Below are 20,939 nucleotides of genomic sequence, written 5' to 3'. Positions count from 1 at the left end.
ATACATAATAAAAACAGGTACAATAATCTTGAACAATATCTATCAGTCACAACTGGTACAGGAGGAGAGAGGACCCTGCCCGCGAGGGCTCACAATCTACAAGGGATGGGTGAGGGTAGAGCTGGTCGTGCAGTGGTTTGGTCGATCGGTGGTTACTGCAGGTAGTAGGCTTGTCAGAAGAGGTAGGTCTTCAGGTTCTTTTTGAAGGTTTCGATGGTAGGCGAGAGTCTGATATGTTGTGGTAGAGAGTTCCAGAGTAGGGGGGATGCGCGAGAGAAATCTTGTATGCGATTGTGGGAAGAGGAGATAAGAGGGGAGTAGAGAAGGAGATCTTGTGAGGGTCAGAGGTTGCATGCAGGAAAATACCGGGAGACGAGGTCACATATGTATGGAGGAGACAGGTTGTGGATGTCATGGTTAGGCTTTTGTAGTGGAGTCTCTGGGTAATGTGGACCACTGAAGGGATTGACAGAGGGGAGAGGCTGGGGAATAGCAGGGGGACAGGTGGATTAGTCGGGCAACAGAGTTTAGAATAGATTAGAGGGGTGCGAGAGTGTTAGAGGAGAGGCCACAGAGCAGGAGGTTACAGTAGTCGAGGCGGGAGATGATGAGGGCATGGACTAGAGTTTTTGCAGATTCTTGGTTTAGGAATGTACATGTGTTTGTATGCACATGCAAACACTGCTTCTGATCGGCAGTGAAATCCCCGCCGGTCAGAGAGCCACGGTTCCCACACTGTCAAAACACAGTGTGAATGCGCAGCTGTAATCGGAGGTATAAAGTGTACCTCCGGTCACTGGCATCAGCTGATGGGACTACAGCTCCCATCATCCGACACCTGCTGCCGATAATAACAGCGAGATCAGGAGCGGAGGATGGGAGTATTAATCAGCCGCTCCTGCGCTGTAAAATAAATAATTTAAAAAAAAATGGCTTGGGTTCCCCTGTATTTTTGATAATCAGCCAGGCAAAAGTCATAGCTGGGGGCTGCAACCCGTAGCAGTCATCTTCAGTAATGCTGGTTATCAATAATAGATGTGTCCCCACGCCTTATTTTTTTAATTAAACAAATAATTAAAAATAAAACAACAATGAGCCCCCCCCTCATTTTTGACAACCAGCCTTGCTAAAGCAGACAGCTGGGGGTTGGTATTCTCAGGCTCGTAAGGGGCCATGGATGTTGCCCCCCCTAGCTTTAAAATAGCAGCCTGCAGCCTCCCAGAAAAGGCATATCTATTAGATGCACCAATTCTGGCGCTTTCCCTGGCTCTTCCCACTTGACCTATAGTGGTGGCAAGTGGGGTTAATATTTGCGGGGTTGATGTCACCTTTCTGTTGCCTTTCAAAAACCTGACCTGCACATCCAAACATAGACTAAGTGTGAACAGGTGCTGAACCTAGAGTCGCCAACTCGTATATAGTTAAGTAAATAAGGCAGCACACTGCAGCGCTAAAACATGCAAACTTGAAAACACGAAATTTGAACTGCATTACTGCACTAGAAATATGAAAAATGAGAGCGTTTAGCGCATAAAAATGGCCAATTTTATGTGTACTTGGTAGCCTCTTTACGGCATCTCTCTTATACCAGGTCCTACGCTTGCCCTACCTCGCTGAGAATAAACGTCTCCATCTGAATGGGTACATGTGAAACCTCTTCTTAGACTAAAATTCTCTCTCTCTGTGGAGGGGTATTGGACCTGCTGTAATTAAAACACCTGAAGCTAGGAGGCGGAGTGCACGAAAAGCTCTCATTTTTCATATTTCTAGTGCAGTAATGCAGTTCAAATTTCGTGTTTTCAAGTTTGAATGTTTTAGCGCTGCAGTGTGCTGCCTTATTACTTAACTATATACGAGTTGGCGACTCTAGGTTCAGCACCTGTTCACACTGAGTCTATGTTTGGATGTGCCGGTCAGGTTTTTGAAATGTATTCTTTAGCCTTCTGAACATGCACTCCGCCTCCTAGCTTCAGGTGTTTTAATTACAGCAGGTCCAATACCCCTCCACAGAGAGAGAGAATTTTAGTCTAAGAAGAGGTTTCACATGTACCCGTTCAGATGGAGACGTTTATTCTCAGCGAGGTAAGGCAAGTTTAGGACCTGGTATAAGAGAGATGCCGTAAAGAGGCTACCAGGTACACATAAAATTGGCCATTTTTATGCCCTAAAAGCTCTCATTTTTCATATTTCTAGTGCAGTAATGCAGTTCAAGTTTCATGTTTTCAAGTTTGCATGTTTTAGCGCTGCAGTGTGCTGCCTTATTTACTTAACCTTTCGGTTGCCGTCACACCAGTAACTCCTTGTATCAGAGGTTCTTTAATAACATTTGCTAGACTGTCAGCTAACAGGAGCCACATGAAGTAATGACAGTAGGAAAAAAAAACCTGTAAAAACATTCAGTATATTTTACATTTCCTGACAGAAAATTGGAAGGAAGGTGCATTTACACTGAAGGATTATAGTGAATGAGCTTTATTAGGATCGCTCCTTTCATGATAATCTTGCAGTGTAAACAAGCTGCCAATCACCCAATGAAATAGCAAAATTTATTTTCTTGCTTAAAAATCATTATTGTTGGCAGCACATAGTGCTATGTAAACAGGACCTGTGCTGCCGAGAACAATGAGAGCCTATATGCACTGAGCAATCTATTACAGAACGCACAAAGCGCATCGTTTGGGTAAATGACTGCTGATCGGTAAATATTTCCTTATTTATTTAGTGCCGTTGGTCAGTCTGTGCAGATGGACCCTTAGCCTGAGGCTACAGTCACCCATGTGTGTGGCAAGTCCTTGGTCTTGGACATCATGTGACTCAGAATTTCATTAATCCTGACACACATCAGTTTTAAAAATGGATCCATACTCTGGTCCAGGAGACGCAGAACATGTCCTATTCTCAGCCGCTTTGCGGATCAGACTCGGGCATTAAAGGGAACCTATCACCCCGAAAATCGCGGGTGAGGTAAGCTCACCGGCATCAGGGGCTTATCTACAGCATTCTGCAATGCTGTAGATAAGCCCCCGATGTATCCTGAAAGAGGAGAAAAAGACGTTAGATTATACTCACTCTCTGACCTTTCCGGCGCCTGCACACTGCAGTACTTTGTTCTGCCCTCAACAGGGCAGACAAAGTACGCCTGCGCCGGAGCCGTGGCTGAAGATCAGAAGAGGACGTCTTGGAATGAAGATGGGAGGCGCCGCAGCGGACCAGAGACACCCATCCGACCTGACCAGCAGCGGGACCGCCCCTGGGTGAGTATAATCTAACGTCTTTTTCACCTCTTTCAGGTAACATTGGGGGCTTATCTACAGCATTACAAAATGCTGTAGATAAGCCCCTGATACCGGTGGGCTTACCTTACCCGCGATTTTCGGGGTGACAGGTTCCCTTTAAAGTCTATGTGAATCTGGGAGACACAGGTGACACACTGACGACCGGCTCTGTGCTGCAGAGATCCATCAGAATTTCACCCGTTTCCAACAGATCCATTGTTAAAAATGAAGGGATAAAACAAACTCCAGTCTACCTGCTTTAGTATAAAAAGAAAAAAATGGATGATAGAAAAAACTAAGAGCAAATAAGATCACATCTGAGAATAACATTGGTCTTTTTCTGTGAATTGGATGTGTGACCGTAGCCTTACAGTTATCAGACTGGGACATTGCTATTACCTCTTTAATTTCTCCTAGTAATATAATGGCGTGATCATAAACTGGTGGTTGTTCTCTGAACTGAGTCTCAAGGCAATCCCAGAAGGCTTTATGCACAATATCCCGAACTGTTCTTTCTAGACTACAAGAAAAAATAAAAAATATTAGTTTTAGCAATAGACATGGCTACAAGCTTCTGCACTTAATAATAATAAATAATAATTTCATTTATTTAGCGCCAACAGATTCCGCAGCACTTTACATTTTAGAGGGGACTTGTACAGACAATACACATTACAGCATAACAAACACAGATCAAAACAGATACCAAGAAGAATGAGGGCCCTGCTCGCAAGCTTACAAACTATGGGGAAAATGGGAGACTCGAGAGGTGGATGGATGCACTTGCATGCAAACATCACAGGAGGTGATGGCAGACCGGGCCCAATCCCTACTGTAATGCTCAAGAAAGGAGATCTGCAAGGCTCTGCAGCCACGGTAAATCTCTCCTGCCAGGAGTCTGCGAGGAGGCAGCGGTCATCGTCTGTTTTCATGCTAACTTGCTCTCATTGTTAGTATAGAAAGGTAGGAGACAAAAAAAAGTGCAAATAGGGTCTTATCCCCAAGATTGTTTCCAATCAATTATAAGAGAACTGCTCACCTGGTGGTACAAACCAAAAACGTGTTGTTGTCAGCTGCTGCAGATCCACAGGTCGCGCTGCGACCTCTCAGAACCGTTATAAGGCTACGTTCACATTAGCATTGCGTCGGGTGCAGCCGCGGCGACGCATGCGTCATGCGCCCCTATATTTAACATGGGGGCGAATGGACATGCGTTGTCTTGCCTTTTGTGACGCATGCATCATTTTTGGCGCAAGCGTCAGGGCGCAGAGGACGCAGCAAGTCGCATTTTTTTGCGTCCAAAAGCAAGCCAAAAATGGACGCATGCGTCACAAAACCATGCATTTTTGCATGCATTTTGCATGCGTTGTGCATTGCGTCGCCAACGCAACACACAACAACGCAAATGTGAATGTAGCCTAATAGATGAATGTGGATAAAATCTGCACTGCTGCGACAAATGATGGATCCAGATGTAGTTATATGATATTCGGGTGGTTTATTCAACGCGTTTTGATGCTCATGGCTTCTTCTTCAGGAAGTTTCCACAGAAAGATCTTAAAATGACGTTTTAGTATTAAGACTTTAAAATCTGTCATACTGTGTCCAGGTCCAGACAAATGTTTTCCCACAGGCGTGTGTAGATTTTAAAGTCTTAATACTAAAAGGATGACAGGGAAAGAAAAATTTGGGAATTCAAACTGATGAAGATGTTCAATTCTTTAACATTAGGACTCAATTTAACACCTAGATTTATGAGTCACCAGATGGACTCCAAATAACTAAAGGTACCTTCACACTGAACAACTTAACAACGATATCGCTAGCGATCCGTGACATTGCAGCATCCTGGATAGCGATATCGTTGTGTTTGACACGCAGCAGCGATCTGGATCCTGCTGTGACATCGCTGGTCGGAGCTAGAAGGCCAGAACTTTATTTTGTCGCTGGATCTCCCGCAGACATCGCTGAATCTGCGTGTGTGACGCCGATTCAGCGATGTCTTCACTGGTAACCAGGGTAAACCTTACCCTGGTTACCATTGTAAATGTAAAAAACAAACAAACAGTACATACTTACATTCCGGTGTCTGTCCCCTCACCGTCAGCTTCCCGCACTGACTGTGAGCGCCGGTCGGCCGTAAAGCACAGCGGTGACGTCACCGCTCTGCTTTACGGCCGGCCGGCGCTGACACAATGCAGGGAAGCTGACGCCGGGGGACAGACACCGGAATGTAAGTATGTACTGTTTGTTTTTTTTTACATTTACAATGGTAACCAGGGTAAACATCGGGTTACTAAGCGCGGCCCTGCGCTTAGTAACCCGATGTTTACCCTGGTTACCAGGGGACTTCGGCATCGTTGGTCGCTGGAGAGCTGTCTGTGTGACAGCTCTCCAGCGACCACACAGCGACGAAACAGCGACGCTGCAGCGATTGGCATCGTTGCCTATATTGCTGCAGCGTCACTTAATGTGACGGTACCTTAAGAACATTATTCCCACTGCCTCTCCATTTGTAAGAAAATGCCTAATTCGATTTCCTTGGCTTATCACACCTCCCACCCCCCTGAACAAATGTCCTACTGTAGTATCATTTAAATGTTGTGCTCTTTTCTTATTAATCTATTTGCAATCTTAAACACACAAAGGCCTCCCACCAGAAAAATTAGACAGGCCACATGAATGTAAAGTTCAATAACAATGAATTTTATTGGTATAAAAAATAGAATAAAAAATCTCAAATTGTTATACACAAACCAATCATATTATAAAAAGAACCTCCGATCTAACCAAAGCAGGTCACATGTAAACATATCATAATACCTAAAGCGCCTATTTACGGCTGACCACTAAATGGTTAATTGCCCTAAAGCACAACGTTTGGTGATGGCAAAAATGTATGAGGAAATCAGTATATAAAGTGCTATGTGCATGTATACGGAGTAACCTAGCCTTAAGGTATGTGGATTAGAAAGGGCTAATCTAATTGATACCAAGGAAAAGCTCCCAAAATATGGTAACAAGTGCCCAGCAATAATTACCTCAAAAAACACCTAAAATTGGCAGGTACTATGCAGCTATAAAGAGAGACCTCAAAGCATATTTACCACAGTAAAGAGACACGGGACCTGCTGAATCCCCTACGCGCGTTTCGAATGAATTCTTCTTCCGGGGGCGTGCAATCAGAGGGGAAATGGGAGTGTATATAAATGAATCCCAGCCAATCAGATAGTTAACTGCAATTATGGGAGGTTGAGCCTAATATGACGTTACTAGCCCCACGTGGGACAGTTGCCTAGATACAGAGCAACAATGTCTAATTGCCAGCGTACTTATGTAGCTAGTGCGCACTACCGGAAGTGACTAAATCGCAATAAAATATAAGCACTTAAAAAGCTAATAGGGAAGCCGTATATAAATGTGGACGTGCACAGTGTAATGTGATTCCAAATAACATAAACAAGGGGCCGATACCCGATGAGCGAAAGTGCCGACCTCCAATGCTGCTAAATAGGCAGTTGTGTGTAACACGAAAAACCCGTGCCTTACTGCCGGAAGTGACGAGCAAATGGACGTTGCGTGGCAACAGGTATAAGCGGCGCATGCGCTGTCGGTGCCACAGACAGAAAGGATCCACCAACAGGCAGCGGTGACCAAGTCCGCAACCTGACCCGGATGAACCGAGTGAGTTCGCCAGACAGATCCTTGCCGCCAGGAGGAGAGTCCGGCTAAGACACCAAGGCGCATGCGCACCACCTGTGTTAGTGCATGTAGACTACCATACTACAGGGATGAGGTAGCAGGCAAACAGCCTGAGTGGTTACACATAACAAAAGTGTTTCTAATGCTATATAACAAAACAATGAAACAAAAACACTTGTAGTGACAGGTGACAATTAATTAAAAACTTTTGACGGTCCATAATAACAATAAGGCTAAAAGACATTTGCACATAATCCATAAGGAAGATGTAGCCAATTGGCCAATGGTTCCAGGTAGAGGATGAAATCCCTTCTGTATGGAGATAAATATCCATTGTAAAGTCCCTTGTGCAGTATAGGCTTGTACCTTTCATATGCAAAAAGCACATAGTTGTAGATGAATTGATATGGCTGAAATGCACAATAAAGGCCCCTTCACATTAAGCGACGCTGCAGCGATACCGACAACGATCCGGATCGCTGCAGCGTCGCTGTTTGGTCGCTGGAGAGCTGTCACACAGACCGCTCTCCAGCGACCAACGATGCCGGTAACCAGGGTAAACATCGGGTAACTAAGCGCAGGGCCGCGCTTAGTAACCCGATGTTTACCCTGGTTACCATCCTAAAAGTAAAAAAAAACAACCACTAGATACTTACCTACCGCTGTCTGTCCTCCAGCGCTGCGCTCTGCTTCTCTGCTCTCCTCCTGTACTGGCTGGGAGCCGGAAAGCAGAGCGGTGACGTCACCACTCTGCTTTCCGGCTCACAGCCAGTACAGGAGGAGTGCAGAGCACAGCGCTGGAGGACAGACAGCGTTAGGTAAGTATGTAGTGTTTGTTTTTTTTTACTTTTAGCATGGTAACCAGGGTAAACATCGGGTTACTAAGCGCGGCCCTGCGCTTAGTTACCCGATGTTTACCCTGGTTACCAGTGAAGACATCGCTGGATCGGTGTCACACACGCCGATCCAGCGATGTCAGCAGGAGTCCAGCGACGAAATAAAGTTCTGGACTTTATTCAGCGACCAACGATCTCCCAGCAGGGGCCTGATCGTTGGTTGCTGTCACACAGAACGATTTCCTTAACGATATCGTTGCTACGTCACAAATAGCAACGATATCGTTAACAATATCGTTATGTGTGAAGGTACCTTAAGGCTGAGATACACTAATAAGATAAAAACAGAATAATAAATTAACCACATGACAACACGAACACATATAATAAAAACCCAAAACCCATAAAACTATATCGGATAAACGAATGTAAAGATATCTACAAAAAAGCCCCAAAGCCCAAGCTTTCATTCAACCCCTGAGGGGCCATAGTGCCCAACCTATATATCCAGCGACTTTCAATCTGTGCTAGGAGTTTACTTAAAGGGACTCTGTCACCTGAATTTGGCGGGACTGGTTTTGGGTCATATGGGCGGAGTTTTCGGGTGTTTGATTCACCCTTTCCTTACCCGCTGGCTGCATGCTGGCTGCAATATTGGATTGAAGTTCATTCTCTGTCCTCCATAGTACACACCTGCACAAAGCAATCTTGCCTTGTGCAGGCGTGTACTATGGAGGACAGAGAATGAACTTCAATCCAATATTGCAGCCAGCATGCAGCCAGCGGGTAAGGAAAGGGTGAATCAAACACCCGAAAACTCCGCCCATATGACCCAAAACCAGATCCGCCAAATTCAGGTGACAGGTTCCCTTTAAATCGCCACCTCGTACCCCCATGGAAACCGAATCAATACCCCTCACCACAAGACCCACAGTACTACAATTATGAAACATCTTGAAGTGACAGGGTAGGGTTTTTAAACTGGAATCGTCCTCACTAGTCTTAGCTTTCTCAATGTCTCTGCAATGTTCTCTAATCCGGACCTTGAGGTCACGAGTAGTGAGGCCGATATAAATGTTACCACAGGGGCATTAATTTTGACGGTTCAAAAAAATTTGACATCAGAAAATACATCAACTGTTCTACCAGAGGTGTCATTTACCATGCCACCTGCCCCTGTGGTAAAATTTATATCGGCCTCACTACTCGTGAACTCAAGGTCCAGATTAGAGAACATTGCAGAGACATTGAGAAAGCTAAGACTTAAGGCTAGGTTACTCCGAATACATGCACATAGCACTTTATATAGTGATTTCCTCATACATTTTTGCCATCACCAAACGTTGTGCTTTAGGGCAATTAACCATTTAGTGGTCAGCCGTAAATAGGCGCTTTAGGTATTATGATATGTTTACATGTGACCTGCTTTGGTTAGATCGGAGGTTCTTTTTATAATATGATTGGTTTGTGTATAACAATTTGAGATTTTTTATTCTATTTTTTGATACCAATAAAATTCATTGTTATTGAACTTTACATTCATGTGGCCTGTCTAATTTTTCTGGTGAGAGGCCTTTGTGTGTTTATGTTATCTTGAATGTGTTCATTTGATTGAGTATGGACTAACATTTATACCTATTTGCAATCTTGCCTGAAGAAGGAGCCTTTGTACTCTGAAAGCTTGCAAACATATTATTTTCTGGTTAGCCAATAAAGGTATCACTCCTAGAATACTTATGTCATCATTGGGCAGAAAAGTATTCACATCGATCTTCTAAATTAGAAAACAATATCCAAATCTTTTACATCATTACAAAAATCCCCCATTAATCAACTTATAAAGGGAAATTGTCACCAGGTTTTCCCTCAAGACAGCACCTTTAAGTCATCTTGACAATCACTACAGCAACCTGTTAAGCGTCCGGCCCCCTGCACGTCAGAGAAAACACTTTTTATAACTATCCCGTGTCGTAAGCTAATCAACTTGGTCCTCTCTGATGGACGTCAGCACCTTCTTCATCACCGGCCCTCCTGACTGTCTGTCACCTCCTAGGTCATCCATATGTTGAGCCTGCGCAGCTCCAGTTCTCTGCTGTGCAGGTGCAAGAGATGTGCAGGCTGGAGAAAGTCTTGAACTGAGTGATACCAGAATTTCCACTATGGTATTTAGTCTACATTCTCTTGTCTTTGCCATTGTGGACAAGGCACACAGAATAACGCCTCGTTCAGGCATCCATGGATGACGGTCAATCATGGTGCGCATATGGACTGTGATGCACAGGAGTCTGAATGAGGCTGGGGAGATTCAGAGCTGTCCTTCATAGGCGGATTAGTCATTTAAGCACTGACAATGGGGAACATGAGAGCATTACGTCTTATTAATCACAGGTAAGGCTTAATTTCTCAAGTTGCTTTTAAATGGTATAGGTTAGAAATTGTAGATGTTTTAGATTAATTAAAACCTACGTCTGCAAGGTTCAATACATCTACCATTGAGAATAATGGAGAAAAAATAAAGTCTTTTATTCTTTTTTTAAGCTAATAAAAGAGATTAACTTCCTTTTTGTACATCTAAAAAAAAAAACAAACGATACAACGTACATCTGACAAAATACAGTCGAAAGAACCTTTTTTTCCACTACATCTTGCTCATTTTAGACTATGGATACATCAGATTACAGGTTTTTGCCATCTTGGTGTATACATCCAGCAGACTGCACTAAACAACTGTGAATTTAGTGATCGTTGACCACATTATTTTGGCATGAACATATGTGCAATACATTTCAATATGTTTTCCTGTCTGTTCCATTAAAAGTTAAATAAGAAAAAATGCAAATTTAGATGTAGGCGAATTTAGGTAACATACATTAAATATCAGTTTTTCAGTTTTCTTGGGGGGACCCTCGGGATTGGGACTGGCCTAGACCTATCACAGGATTTTATGAATCTTGATATCCATTGATTGGCCGCAAGTATACAACTATACAATGCCCCTAAAGCTGATAGTTGTACCTTAAAGGTACTAGTAGTCAACCCTAGTGTTCAAGTCCAGTCTGAAGGAACTCTAGTATCGGACCGGTTGGAGCAGGGGTGTCAAACTGCATTCCTCGAGGGCTGCAACCAGGTCATGTTTTCAGGATTTCCTTGTACTGCACAGGTGATAATTTAATCACCTACACACACATGATAAATGTAAGGTTATACACATGGGAAGAAGGAATCAATGTCACCATTACACACTGAATGGGAAACCACTGGGTAAATCTGACAGGGAGAAGGACTTGGGGATCCTAGTTAATGATAAACTTACCTGGAGCAGCCAGTGCCAGGCAGCAGCTGCCAAGGCAAACAGGATCATGGGGTGCATTAAAAGAGGTCTGGATACACATGATGAGAGCATTATACTGCCTCTGTACAAATCCCTAGTTAGACCGCACATGGAGTACTGTGTCCAGTTTTGGGCACCGGTGCTCAGGAAGGATATAATGGAACTAGAGAGAGTACAAAGGAGGGCAACAAAATTAATAAAGGGGATGGGAGAACTACAATACCCAGATAGATTAGCGAAATTAGGATTATTTAGTCTAGAAAAAAGACGACTGAGGGGCGATCTAATAACCATGTATAAGTATATAAGGGGACAATACAAATATCTCGCTGAGGATCTGTTTATACCAAGGAAGGTGACGGGCACAAGGGGGCATTCTTTGCGTCTGGAGGAGAGAAGGTTTTTCCACCAACATAGAAGAGGATTCTTTACTGTTAGGGCAGTGAGAATCTGGACTTGCTTGCCTGAGGAGGTGGTGATGGCGAACTCAGTCGAGGGGTTCAAGAGAGGCCTGGATGTCTTCCTGGAGCAGAACAATATTGTATCATACAATTAGGTTCTGTAGAAGGACGTAGATCTGGGGATTTATTATGATGGAATATAGGCTGAACTGGATGGACAAATGTCTTTTTTCGGCCTTACTAACTATGTTACTATGTTACTATGTTACATAATGATTCCAGCACCTTGTGCAATGCTAATGAAATCTTGAAAACACGCATGGTTTGCGGCCCTCGAGGAATGCAGTTTGACACCCCTGGGTTGGAGTCTTTTGACCTAATGGCTTCCTTAAAAGCTCCAGCAATTTTTTCCACGTCCTGCGGTAAATTCTCATTGTAATAGGTTTTCTACTTTTTAGCAAGGTGGAAACTACTCCTGGAGAAAAACCCTTGTTACTTAGTATTGTCCTTTGAGTGTAGAACACTGGCCCCTGAGAAAGAAGGTCTGGGATTTCTGGCAAAATCCATGGATCTGACATTGAGATTACTCTACGTAGGGAAAACCATGGTCTTTTTGGCCAGAAGGGGGCAGTCAATATCACTTTTGCCTGATCCTCCTAGATCTTTTTCACGACTGCTGGAATCATCGCTATGGGAGGAAACGCGTAAGCAATCCTTAAGTCCCAGGGAATCTGAAGGGAATTTACCACATACAGGTTTTCCTTTGGGTCTAGTGAACAGAATCTTCTTACCTTTCTGTTATGTCTTTCGGCAAACAAATCTGTCTTCGGCAACAACATGAATGGACTATCTGCTGAAACACTGACGAGTTTAGGGCCCATTCACCTTGTTTCAGCTTGTGGCGGCTTAGAAAGTCTGCCCTGATGTTAGGGTTCCCAACAGGGACATAGCTTTCCTTAGGGATATCTTTCAAAGCTCTATGGCTGCTGAGGTCAGGTTCACAACTTTGTCCACTTTGTTCTCATGTAAGAAAAAGGCCTTTAGTTCGGAGTTCAGAACTGGATTGGGATGTGACAGTAAGCATCCTTTAAATAGACCACCATAAAACAATTGTGGTGAAAAAGTTTCATGGACGTATTCACGGAACCCATCTTGAAAGTATGATTTTTTTTTTATCCAGCGATTGAGACCCTCTAGATCAGTGGTTCTCAACCTTTCTAATGCCGTGACCCCGCAATACAGTTCCTCATGTTGCGGTGACCCCCAACCCAAAAAATTATTTTGGTGGCTACTTTAAAACTGTAATTTTATTAGTTATGATTCGGAATGTAAATATCTGATATGCATTATGTATTGTATTCTCATTGCTACAAATCAAACATAATAAATAATCACAAAAACAATTACCGTATATACTCGAGGAGGCTGCGGCACCACTATACCAAGACCAATAATATCACACAGGAAGAAACACCACCACACCATGACCAGACCACATAGGGACCAAATAATACTATATACAAGGGACAAATACCGCCTCACCATGACCAGATCACATATTACCACCACTTGGTGACCAAATAGCACATACAAGGGACAAATACCACAACACCATTTCCAGACCACATATTATCACCACATAGTGACTGAATACTACAATACTGATCAGTAATAAAAAAAAACACAATACTATCACCATAAGTGCCATTATACACAGGAGATCTGTACTTAGTATGCAGTGTCTGTGTAGAGAGGTAATACAGAGATCACTGGTGACATTATACACAGAACCTCTATATAGTATACAGTGTATAGTGTCAGTGTATAGGTAACACTGACTCACCAGTGACGTCTCTAGGTGAAGTCCTTCATCTTTCATCCAGCACAGACCGCCATCATTTCTTCTAGCCAGGACTCGTTTCTGCAGGAAATAACACAGTTATCTCGAGCTCCGCTTGTAGAACACATTACTTAATTTTTAACAACTTCTACATTACACCACGAAGAAAAAAAGGCGATATAGTGTCACTCTGCACAGTAACAGGACCGCCCCCCATTTAAAACAGTATACTCAAAAAATAAAATAAATACATCACTGCAGTAATAATATCCCTTAATTAGCCCCTATGGTAATAATATTCCCCACCCTGGCCCCGTTTATCTCATTCCTGGCTCCAGCCATATGTTCTCGCATCCTGCCCTCATGAGTATCCATTCTACCCCATATGATCTCCCCATCCTGCCCCATCAGTCTCCATCGTATCCATCCTGCTCCATGTCTTTCATTCTGCCCCGTGTCTCCAATCATGCCCCGTATCTACATTCTGCCCATGCCTCAAGTCCTGCCCCCAGTGTGTCCAGCAATCTGCCCCAGTGTGTCCAGCAATCTGCCCCAGTGTGTCCAGCAATCTGCCCCAGTGTGTCCAGCATATTACCCCCAGGTTGTCCAGCAATCTGCCCCAGTGTGTCCAGCATATTACCCCCAGTGTGTCCAGCAATCTGCCCCAGTATGTCCAGCATTGCCCCAGTGTGTCCAGAAATCTGCCCCAGGGTCTCCAGCATTGCCCCAGTGTGTCCAGCATTGCCCCAGTGTGTCCAGCATTGCCCCAGTGTGTCCAGCATTGCCGCCAGTGTGTCCAGCAATTTGCCCCAGTGTCCAGCATTGCCCCAGCGTGTCCAGCAAATTGCCCCAGTGTCCAGCATTGCCCCAGTGTCCAGAAATCTGCCCCAGTGTCCAGCATTGCCCAGTGTGTCCAGAAATCTGCCCGTCTGTCCAGAAATCTACCCCAGTCTGTTCAGAAATCTGCCCCAGTGTCCAGCATTGCCCAGTGTGTCCAGAAATCTGCCCCAGTCTGTCCAGAAATCTGCCCCAGTCTGTCCAGAAATCTGCCCCAGTCTGTCCAGAAATCTGCCCCAGGGTCTCCAGCATTGCCCAGTGTGTCCAGCACTCTGCCCCCAGTGTGCCCAGCAATCTGCCCCAGGGTCTCCAGCATTGCCCCAGTGTGTCCAGCATTGCCGCCAGTGTGTCCAGCAATCTGCCCCTGTGTCCAGCATTGCCCCAGCGTGTCCAGCAATCTGCCCCAGTGTCCAGCATTGCCCCAGTGTCCAGAAATCTGCCCCAGTGTCCAGCATTGCCCAGTGTGTCCAGAAATCTGCCCGTCTGTCCAGAAATCTGCCCCAGTCTGTCCAGAAATCTGCCCCAGTGTCCAGCATTGCCCAGTGTGTCCAGAAATCTGCCCCAGTCTGTCCAGAAATCTGCCCCAGTGTCCAGCATTGCCCAGTGTGCCCAGAAATCTGCCCCAGTCTGTCCAGAAATCTGCCCCAGTCTGTCCAGAAATCTGCCCCAGGGTCTCCAGCATTGCCCCCAGACAGACATAAAGAAAAAAAAAAAAAAAAAGTAAAATCCTCACCTCTCCCGTTCCCAGTGCAGGTCCGGTGCAGTCAGCGTCTCTTCGGCTCTGCAACGCTCAGGACAGAGAGGCAGAGCGCGCAGTGATGACGTCATCGCACCCTCTGCCCTGAGACATCGCAGAGTCAGAGGGCGCTGAAGACGCTGGCTGCAGCTACCGCGCAGCCGCAGGAACCAGGAGAGGTGAGTATTAGCGCTGGCACCGGGGGAAGGGGGCGGGCGCCCGAGTACTTAAAGGGCCCACGGTTTTTTTTTTCTCCTCCTTCTGCAGCGCCGGCCGACCCGCCCCCCGCAGTGTGCCGCCCGGGGCGGCCCGCACCCCCCTTCCTACGCCACTGAGAAGGTGGATGGGGAGGTGAGAGAGGTGGCGACCCCTGTGGTTTGGTCGTTCGACCCCCCTCGGGGTCGCGACCCCCAGGTTGAGAACCGCTGCTCTAGATTGATGATGGTCCTGAGCCATTTGGCTTTTTTTTATATCAAAAAGAGGGGGGAATAAAATCCCCTTCCTTTTTGTTTGCCTGAAATCTCACCTAGGACATGCCCTACTTCCTTTTTTCGCCCGGAGGATGTCCCCTACTAAGTTTCTTCCTCCAAAGGAAAGTGTTCCTCGACTCTCCTGAGAAACCGGAAAATATATTTTTCTCATCACCGGCCTATTCTAGGATGACGTCCAACGTTTTCCTAAACAAAAATTGGCCATCACCAGGTATGGAGCACAACTCACTCTTCAATTGTAAATCTCCAAGACAGCCTTTGAGCCACAAGGCCGGTCTTGCTGCATTAGACAGAACAGCAGACCTAGCCGCTAGCTAGGTTGATGTGTCCGCTAGGAATGCTGGGGCTGCGTGCAACAGAGGCAGGTTGGACAAAATCTTTTCCCTTGAGGTCTTGCTCTTGAACTGTTCCTCCAGCTGTTGTAACCAAACCATAAGGGCCCATGCGGTACAAGACAGGCGATTGCCAGTTTAAGACCTCCTGCTGTCGCTTCCCAAATGTGTCTCAGATAAATGTCCGCTTCTTATCCAACGGGTCCCTGAATCTTCAAAGGGTAGTGCTGACCTCTGATGATCTGAATACTACACCATCAATCCTAGAGAACTTGTCCCATAGCTCTGAATGTTTTCCTCAAAAGGATATCTCCAGTCTCCTCCTCTCTCTGTTAAAGAGTGCCTGGATCTTATTGACCGGAAAGGTGCATTTCGTCTTCTTTAACCCCCCAAAGATCACATCCTCAAGAGATTTAGATGTCTTCTCCAGCTTCAGGTCCATTGTTGTTCTAACGGCCTTAAGCAGCTTATTCTTGTCATCCACTGGAAAAAACACGGTCTGCCCCCTATATTACTGTCCGAGGAGGATGAGGACTTGCTATAATATTGTTTTTCTGATAGCCATGGAGAGGAGTCAGACTTTGAAGAAACTTCCCTAAATCTTTTCTTCCCTTTCTTTAATAGGGTTTTTAGGGAGCCCTCCACTTCAGATCTAATAATAGACCGAAGGCTTGCTGCAAAGTCAGGGGTTTCCTCACTAATGGTCCTGTGGATGCATACGGAGCAGACGTTCTTCTGCCAATCCACTGCTAGTGGGTTTTTGCACTTCGCATTTTCCCTGTTCCTGTTCTTAGCGCTAGCTTTCCTTGGCCTCTCCTAGTGATTTAAACAAACAATAAGGAGCCTATTAACAAATGGTGACATTCACGAAGATCACTCACCACCCACTGTCACCTAAGAGTACCAGATTCATAGGCTGTTGTGGAACATGTAGTATATCCTCTCTGGACACCGAGGAGTCTTGAGATGCCCAGTTTCTCCGCTCCTACCACTTGAACGGCTGCCTCTCCTGTGTCCACGATGATGGCAAATTGCTGGTGGCTGCTGCTGGTGGTTGCCTGGGTCCATGTTAACCAACCACCGCACTGGAGCCCAAGCAGCTTTCTGCCCTCTGCTCTTCCCTTAAGAAGGGTGAGCCAACGCCATCTTGTGCGTCTCTTCCGGTTCTGATGATTCCCCCCAGCTCGCGAAAGTTGGCCTGAACTCTGTCATGAGTGTCCCTGCCGGCGACACGTAGGGTGGTGCCATCTTCTTCAGGTGCACCCCTAACATCACAGGAGTACGTCAATATCCATCGTGCCTCGCACCCGTGACGTCAGCAGTGCATGCCGGATGTGCCTCCAGGCCACATCATCGTGCTGACCAGCGGAGAGTGGGCATGAGAAAAGCAGCAGGGTGAGGACGGCGCAGCGGTCCGAGGCAGACTTCTAAAATGTCTGTGCCGCCGGCGCCTGCACGTACACCAAGTTCCAGTGTGGGACCCTTGGACAGCGCTTCCAGCCACCTTAAGGCCAGCGCTACTGGTACGCAGCCTGTTCTTTTGACACCGGGACAGGACTGGGAAAGCTTTTTTCCCTTCAACCATGGATTTCAGCATGAAGTTCACATCAAGGACAGGAAACCAACTGGTACGTGGGGGGAGGTAGTGCTGCTTATTTCAGTAGGCTTTCTGTCCTTGCTGGGCGGAGCCCTGTCTCAGGTGTGTTGTCATGAGTGAAGGGAAAATAGGAATTTAAAATTTCGGCCTTCTCAACATTTTTGACAACTTCACCGTTTTCCTCCTGTAAAAATCATATTGCAGCTTTGACTTTTCTTTTGATTTTGACATACTCCCCAAATCCTTTTTTATTGCTTTTGGCCTCCTTTGCAAGCCTCACTTAATTACTGGCTTTAGCTGTTCTAACACTTGCCCTGCATTTCCCCTCTTTCCATTTAATGTACATTTCTTTTTTCCTTTTTTCACAAGTGCTTAATTTCTGTGTTCATCCATCCTAGTCTATTCAAATGCTTCCAATTTTTCCTTCTTTTCAGGATTGTTACTGATTGTGCCATGAGAATTTCATTTAGCAAAATCTCCCATCCTTCTTGGACATTTCTGTCCTTTAGAACATCCAACCATTGGATCTTTCCTACCCTCTTTCGGAGTCCATTAAAATCTGCCTCTCTGATGTCCAACCTTAAAGTCTGAGTCCTCTCTGGTCTTCCTCCTCTTGTAATCAAAAATTCGAGGATAGCATGATCGCTGCCGCCTACATTTCCAGCCACCTTTACTTCCTCAACCATTTCCTCCTTATTGCCAAGAATTAGGTACAAGTTTGCAGATCATCCTGTTCTCTCTTCTACCTTTTGAAACTAAAAGAAGAAAATAATTTTCTGGACACATTACTTTTGCCTGAGATTTCCAACAAACATTTGGATAGTGAAAATCTCCCATGATCAATATGTCAAACTTTTTTTTAGAACAGACATCTGATGTAAAAAGAGTTCATCTATATCAGGGGTCCCCAACTCCAGGCCTCGAGGGCCACCAACAGTGCAGGTTTTCAGGATTTCTTTAGTATTGCATCGGTGGTAATGTGATAATCTGCACAGGTGATGATTCCAACCCCGTGCAATACTAAGAAAATCCTGAAAACCTGCACTGTTGGCGGCCCTCGAGGCCTGGAGTTGGGGACCACTGATCTATATCTTCAGTCTGTCCAGGTGGCCTATAGAAAACACCTACAACAGTGTATTTTCTGCTCTTCTCTCCTTGTATTCTTACCCAAAGGAAAAATAAACTCCAAGCAAATGTGGCGCTAAGCACCTACAGATTTTTCGAATGCATCCACTTCCAGTGAAAAAATGTTAATAAAAATGTGATTATTTTCTCAAAATAAAAAAATAAAATATATTTGTAAAATATTTTTAGAATACTGTACTTGTCCCTTCTGATGCATGACGTAAAGGAGATGCCCCAGTTATTGCTATTAAGAGAATCTATTAATTTACAGGCTTCTTCCTCTGTCCCGGCCCAGAAAATGATCAAATCATCTATATATGTACGGTATAATATTTTTTCTTTGTATTCAGATGCATATAACAGCGATGAGGACTCGAAATGCCCCATAAAGAGATTTGTGAAACTTGGCGCTACCCGAGTCCCCATCGCTGTACCGAGGCACTGCAAATAGAGTTTACCCTGAAACTCAAAGATGTTGTGTGTTAATATGAATTTCAACCCTTCCAACAAAAATATTTTTGTTCCTTCCGCAATCCTGATATTAATGATAAATAATGATCTACTGATCTGATACCAAGTGTGTGATCAATGTTGGAGTACAATGAATTTACATCCAGTGTGATAAAGCTGTAATTCTCCTGCCATTTTATATTCCTACATTCCTCAATCAGTTGTGCAGAGTCTTTCAAATATGAAGGAAGGGTAGTCACAATTTCTTGAAGAAATAAATCAATGTAATGCGATAATGAACTTGTTAAGGAATCGATTCCAGAAATAATCGGGCGACCAGGGCGATTAGTGGAATTTTTATACATCTTTGGAAGATGATAAAAATGTACTATTGTTGGTGTATTGTCGGTCAAAAACTTCTTTTCTTTTTTATTTATTATATTCTCTTTATGGGCTTTGTTTATAAAACCATGATATTCCTTACTAAAATTGGCTGAAGGATCATTTTTTAGAATTTCATAATATTTAGTATCAGATAGGATGTTATAGGCTTCTTTCAAGTAATCAGACCTATTCTGAATCACTACCCCCTCCTTCCTTATCTGCCTGTCTTATCACAATCTCTGTGTTGTTTTTCAAGGAATTCAATGCATTTTTTTCCTGTTGTGTGATGTTCTCTTTGTAAACATTATGGTTTTTTATTATTATTTTTTGTTTTTATCCTTTTATTCTTGCCAAATGCTTTCTGTTCCTCATTAGAACTAAGACTATTTTTCTTCTGAAACAAGATGAAAAAATGTCTTTAGACAATGCCCCCTATGGTGGGCCGGATAAAACGAAGAGACAGGCACTACTTCTTTATGTAGGTAGTTGCTAGCACTTGTGGTCTCGGTTTCCAAAATATCTATATTTTTATCAACTAGTTTCGTATCCGTTTGTACTGTGGCATTTCTTTCTTTAATTATGAAATGCCTCAATAGGGTTAATTTTCTTGTGAATCTATTTAAGTCCAAAAATAACTCAAAATCATTAGTGTTTTGTGATGGACAAAAATGTAACCCTTTCGTTAGGATGCCTATTTCAGTGGGTGATAACAAGTGATCAGAGATTAAAAATTGTTACTGTTGGAATACTTTTTATTTCCTCATTAATCCCTGTACTTATTTTATTCTGATCTACCAATACTGTAGATTTATCACACTTATTCCTATTTTCTGATATTTTTTAATTCATGTGGCTTTCTAAATGTTTTGAACTTTTTAGATGTTTTTGATTTCTTTGTGAGGCCTCTGCCTCTTGTCCCTCTTGCTCTCTTTTTCATTTTTTGCCCATTTGTGTTGGCAATTTTTGGAAAAAATGTGTGATTCGATTCTGTTGTATGTTCGGTGGAGGATGAGAATTTTTCATTTTCACTTTGCTCGTATTGGTCAATATTTGGGGGTTCGTGTTTAAGATGGGTCTCGTTGGAACTATTGATAAAAAAGAAATGTGTGAGATAGTGGAAGATGGAGAGGGGGAGGGAGAAGGAGCCTGTAGTACTGTGGTGGTGAAAGGTGAACTGGAACTGTCATGGATGGTGTAATCATGTATAGAAAGGTCACTGATGTCTGTATGTGCACCCAAATTGTGGCTGTTTGAGGATGGATGTACAGGGTTAGAGGAGGATACATTGGACAAAGTGGAGTTTTCTTGTCTTACACCATAAGTGGGATAGTGAAGGTGCGTCAATACCGGTGTAGAAATGTTCACCGGATTTCTTTTGTCCGGGCTGAGCAATGTTGGCTGAGCAATGATAGGGGCTTATTTCCCTTCCCAGATGTACTTGGCTTTGGTGACTCCTGATCTGTTGTAAAATTTATCAAATTCATTCTCTCCTCAAGCGTATCATCTACCCTAAAACTGGCTTCCTTGTTTTTTATTCCCTTTTTATCTTTAATTTTTACCCTCTGATTTTCGGGTTTGTCCTTCAGTTTTTCTACATTTATA

General features: G+C 44.2%; 1 protein-coding gene across 4 annotated transcripts in view; it reads right to left on the bottom strand.

Moving 5' to 3' along the window:
- Positions 1-20,939, bottom strand: part of TCP11L1 (t-complex 11 like 1) — a 142,327-nt gene that overhangs the window by 58,923 nt on the left and 62,465 nt on the right. For all 4 annotated transcript variants that reach the window (XR_011315241.1, XR_011315242.1, XM_069739281.1 and 1 more), the window contains exon 4: positions 3,675-3,795. Coding sequence is in view for 2 of the 4 variants with exons in the window: in XM_069739281.1 (XP_069595382.1) it covers positions 3,675-3,795 (121 nt within the window). In the remaining 2 variants the exon portion in view is untranslated. The remainder of the gene's footprint in view (positions 1-3,674; positions 3,796-20,939) is intronic.

Source organism: Ranitomeya imitator, chromosome 9, assembly GCF_032444005.1.
Source record: "Ranitomeya imitator isolate aRanImi1 chromosome 9, aRanImi1.pri, whole genome shotgun sequence".
Classification (NCBI taxonomy): Eukaryota; Metazoa; Chordata; class Amphibia; order Anura; family Dendrobatidae; genus Ranitomeya; species Ranitomeya imitator.
Note: the sequence above shows the minus strand (reverse complement) of the source record. Positions and strands in the feature narration are given on the sequence as shown.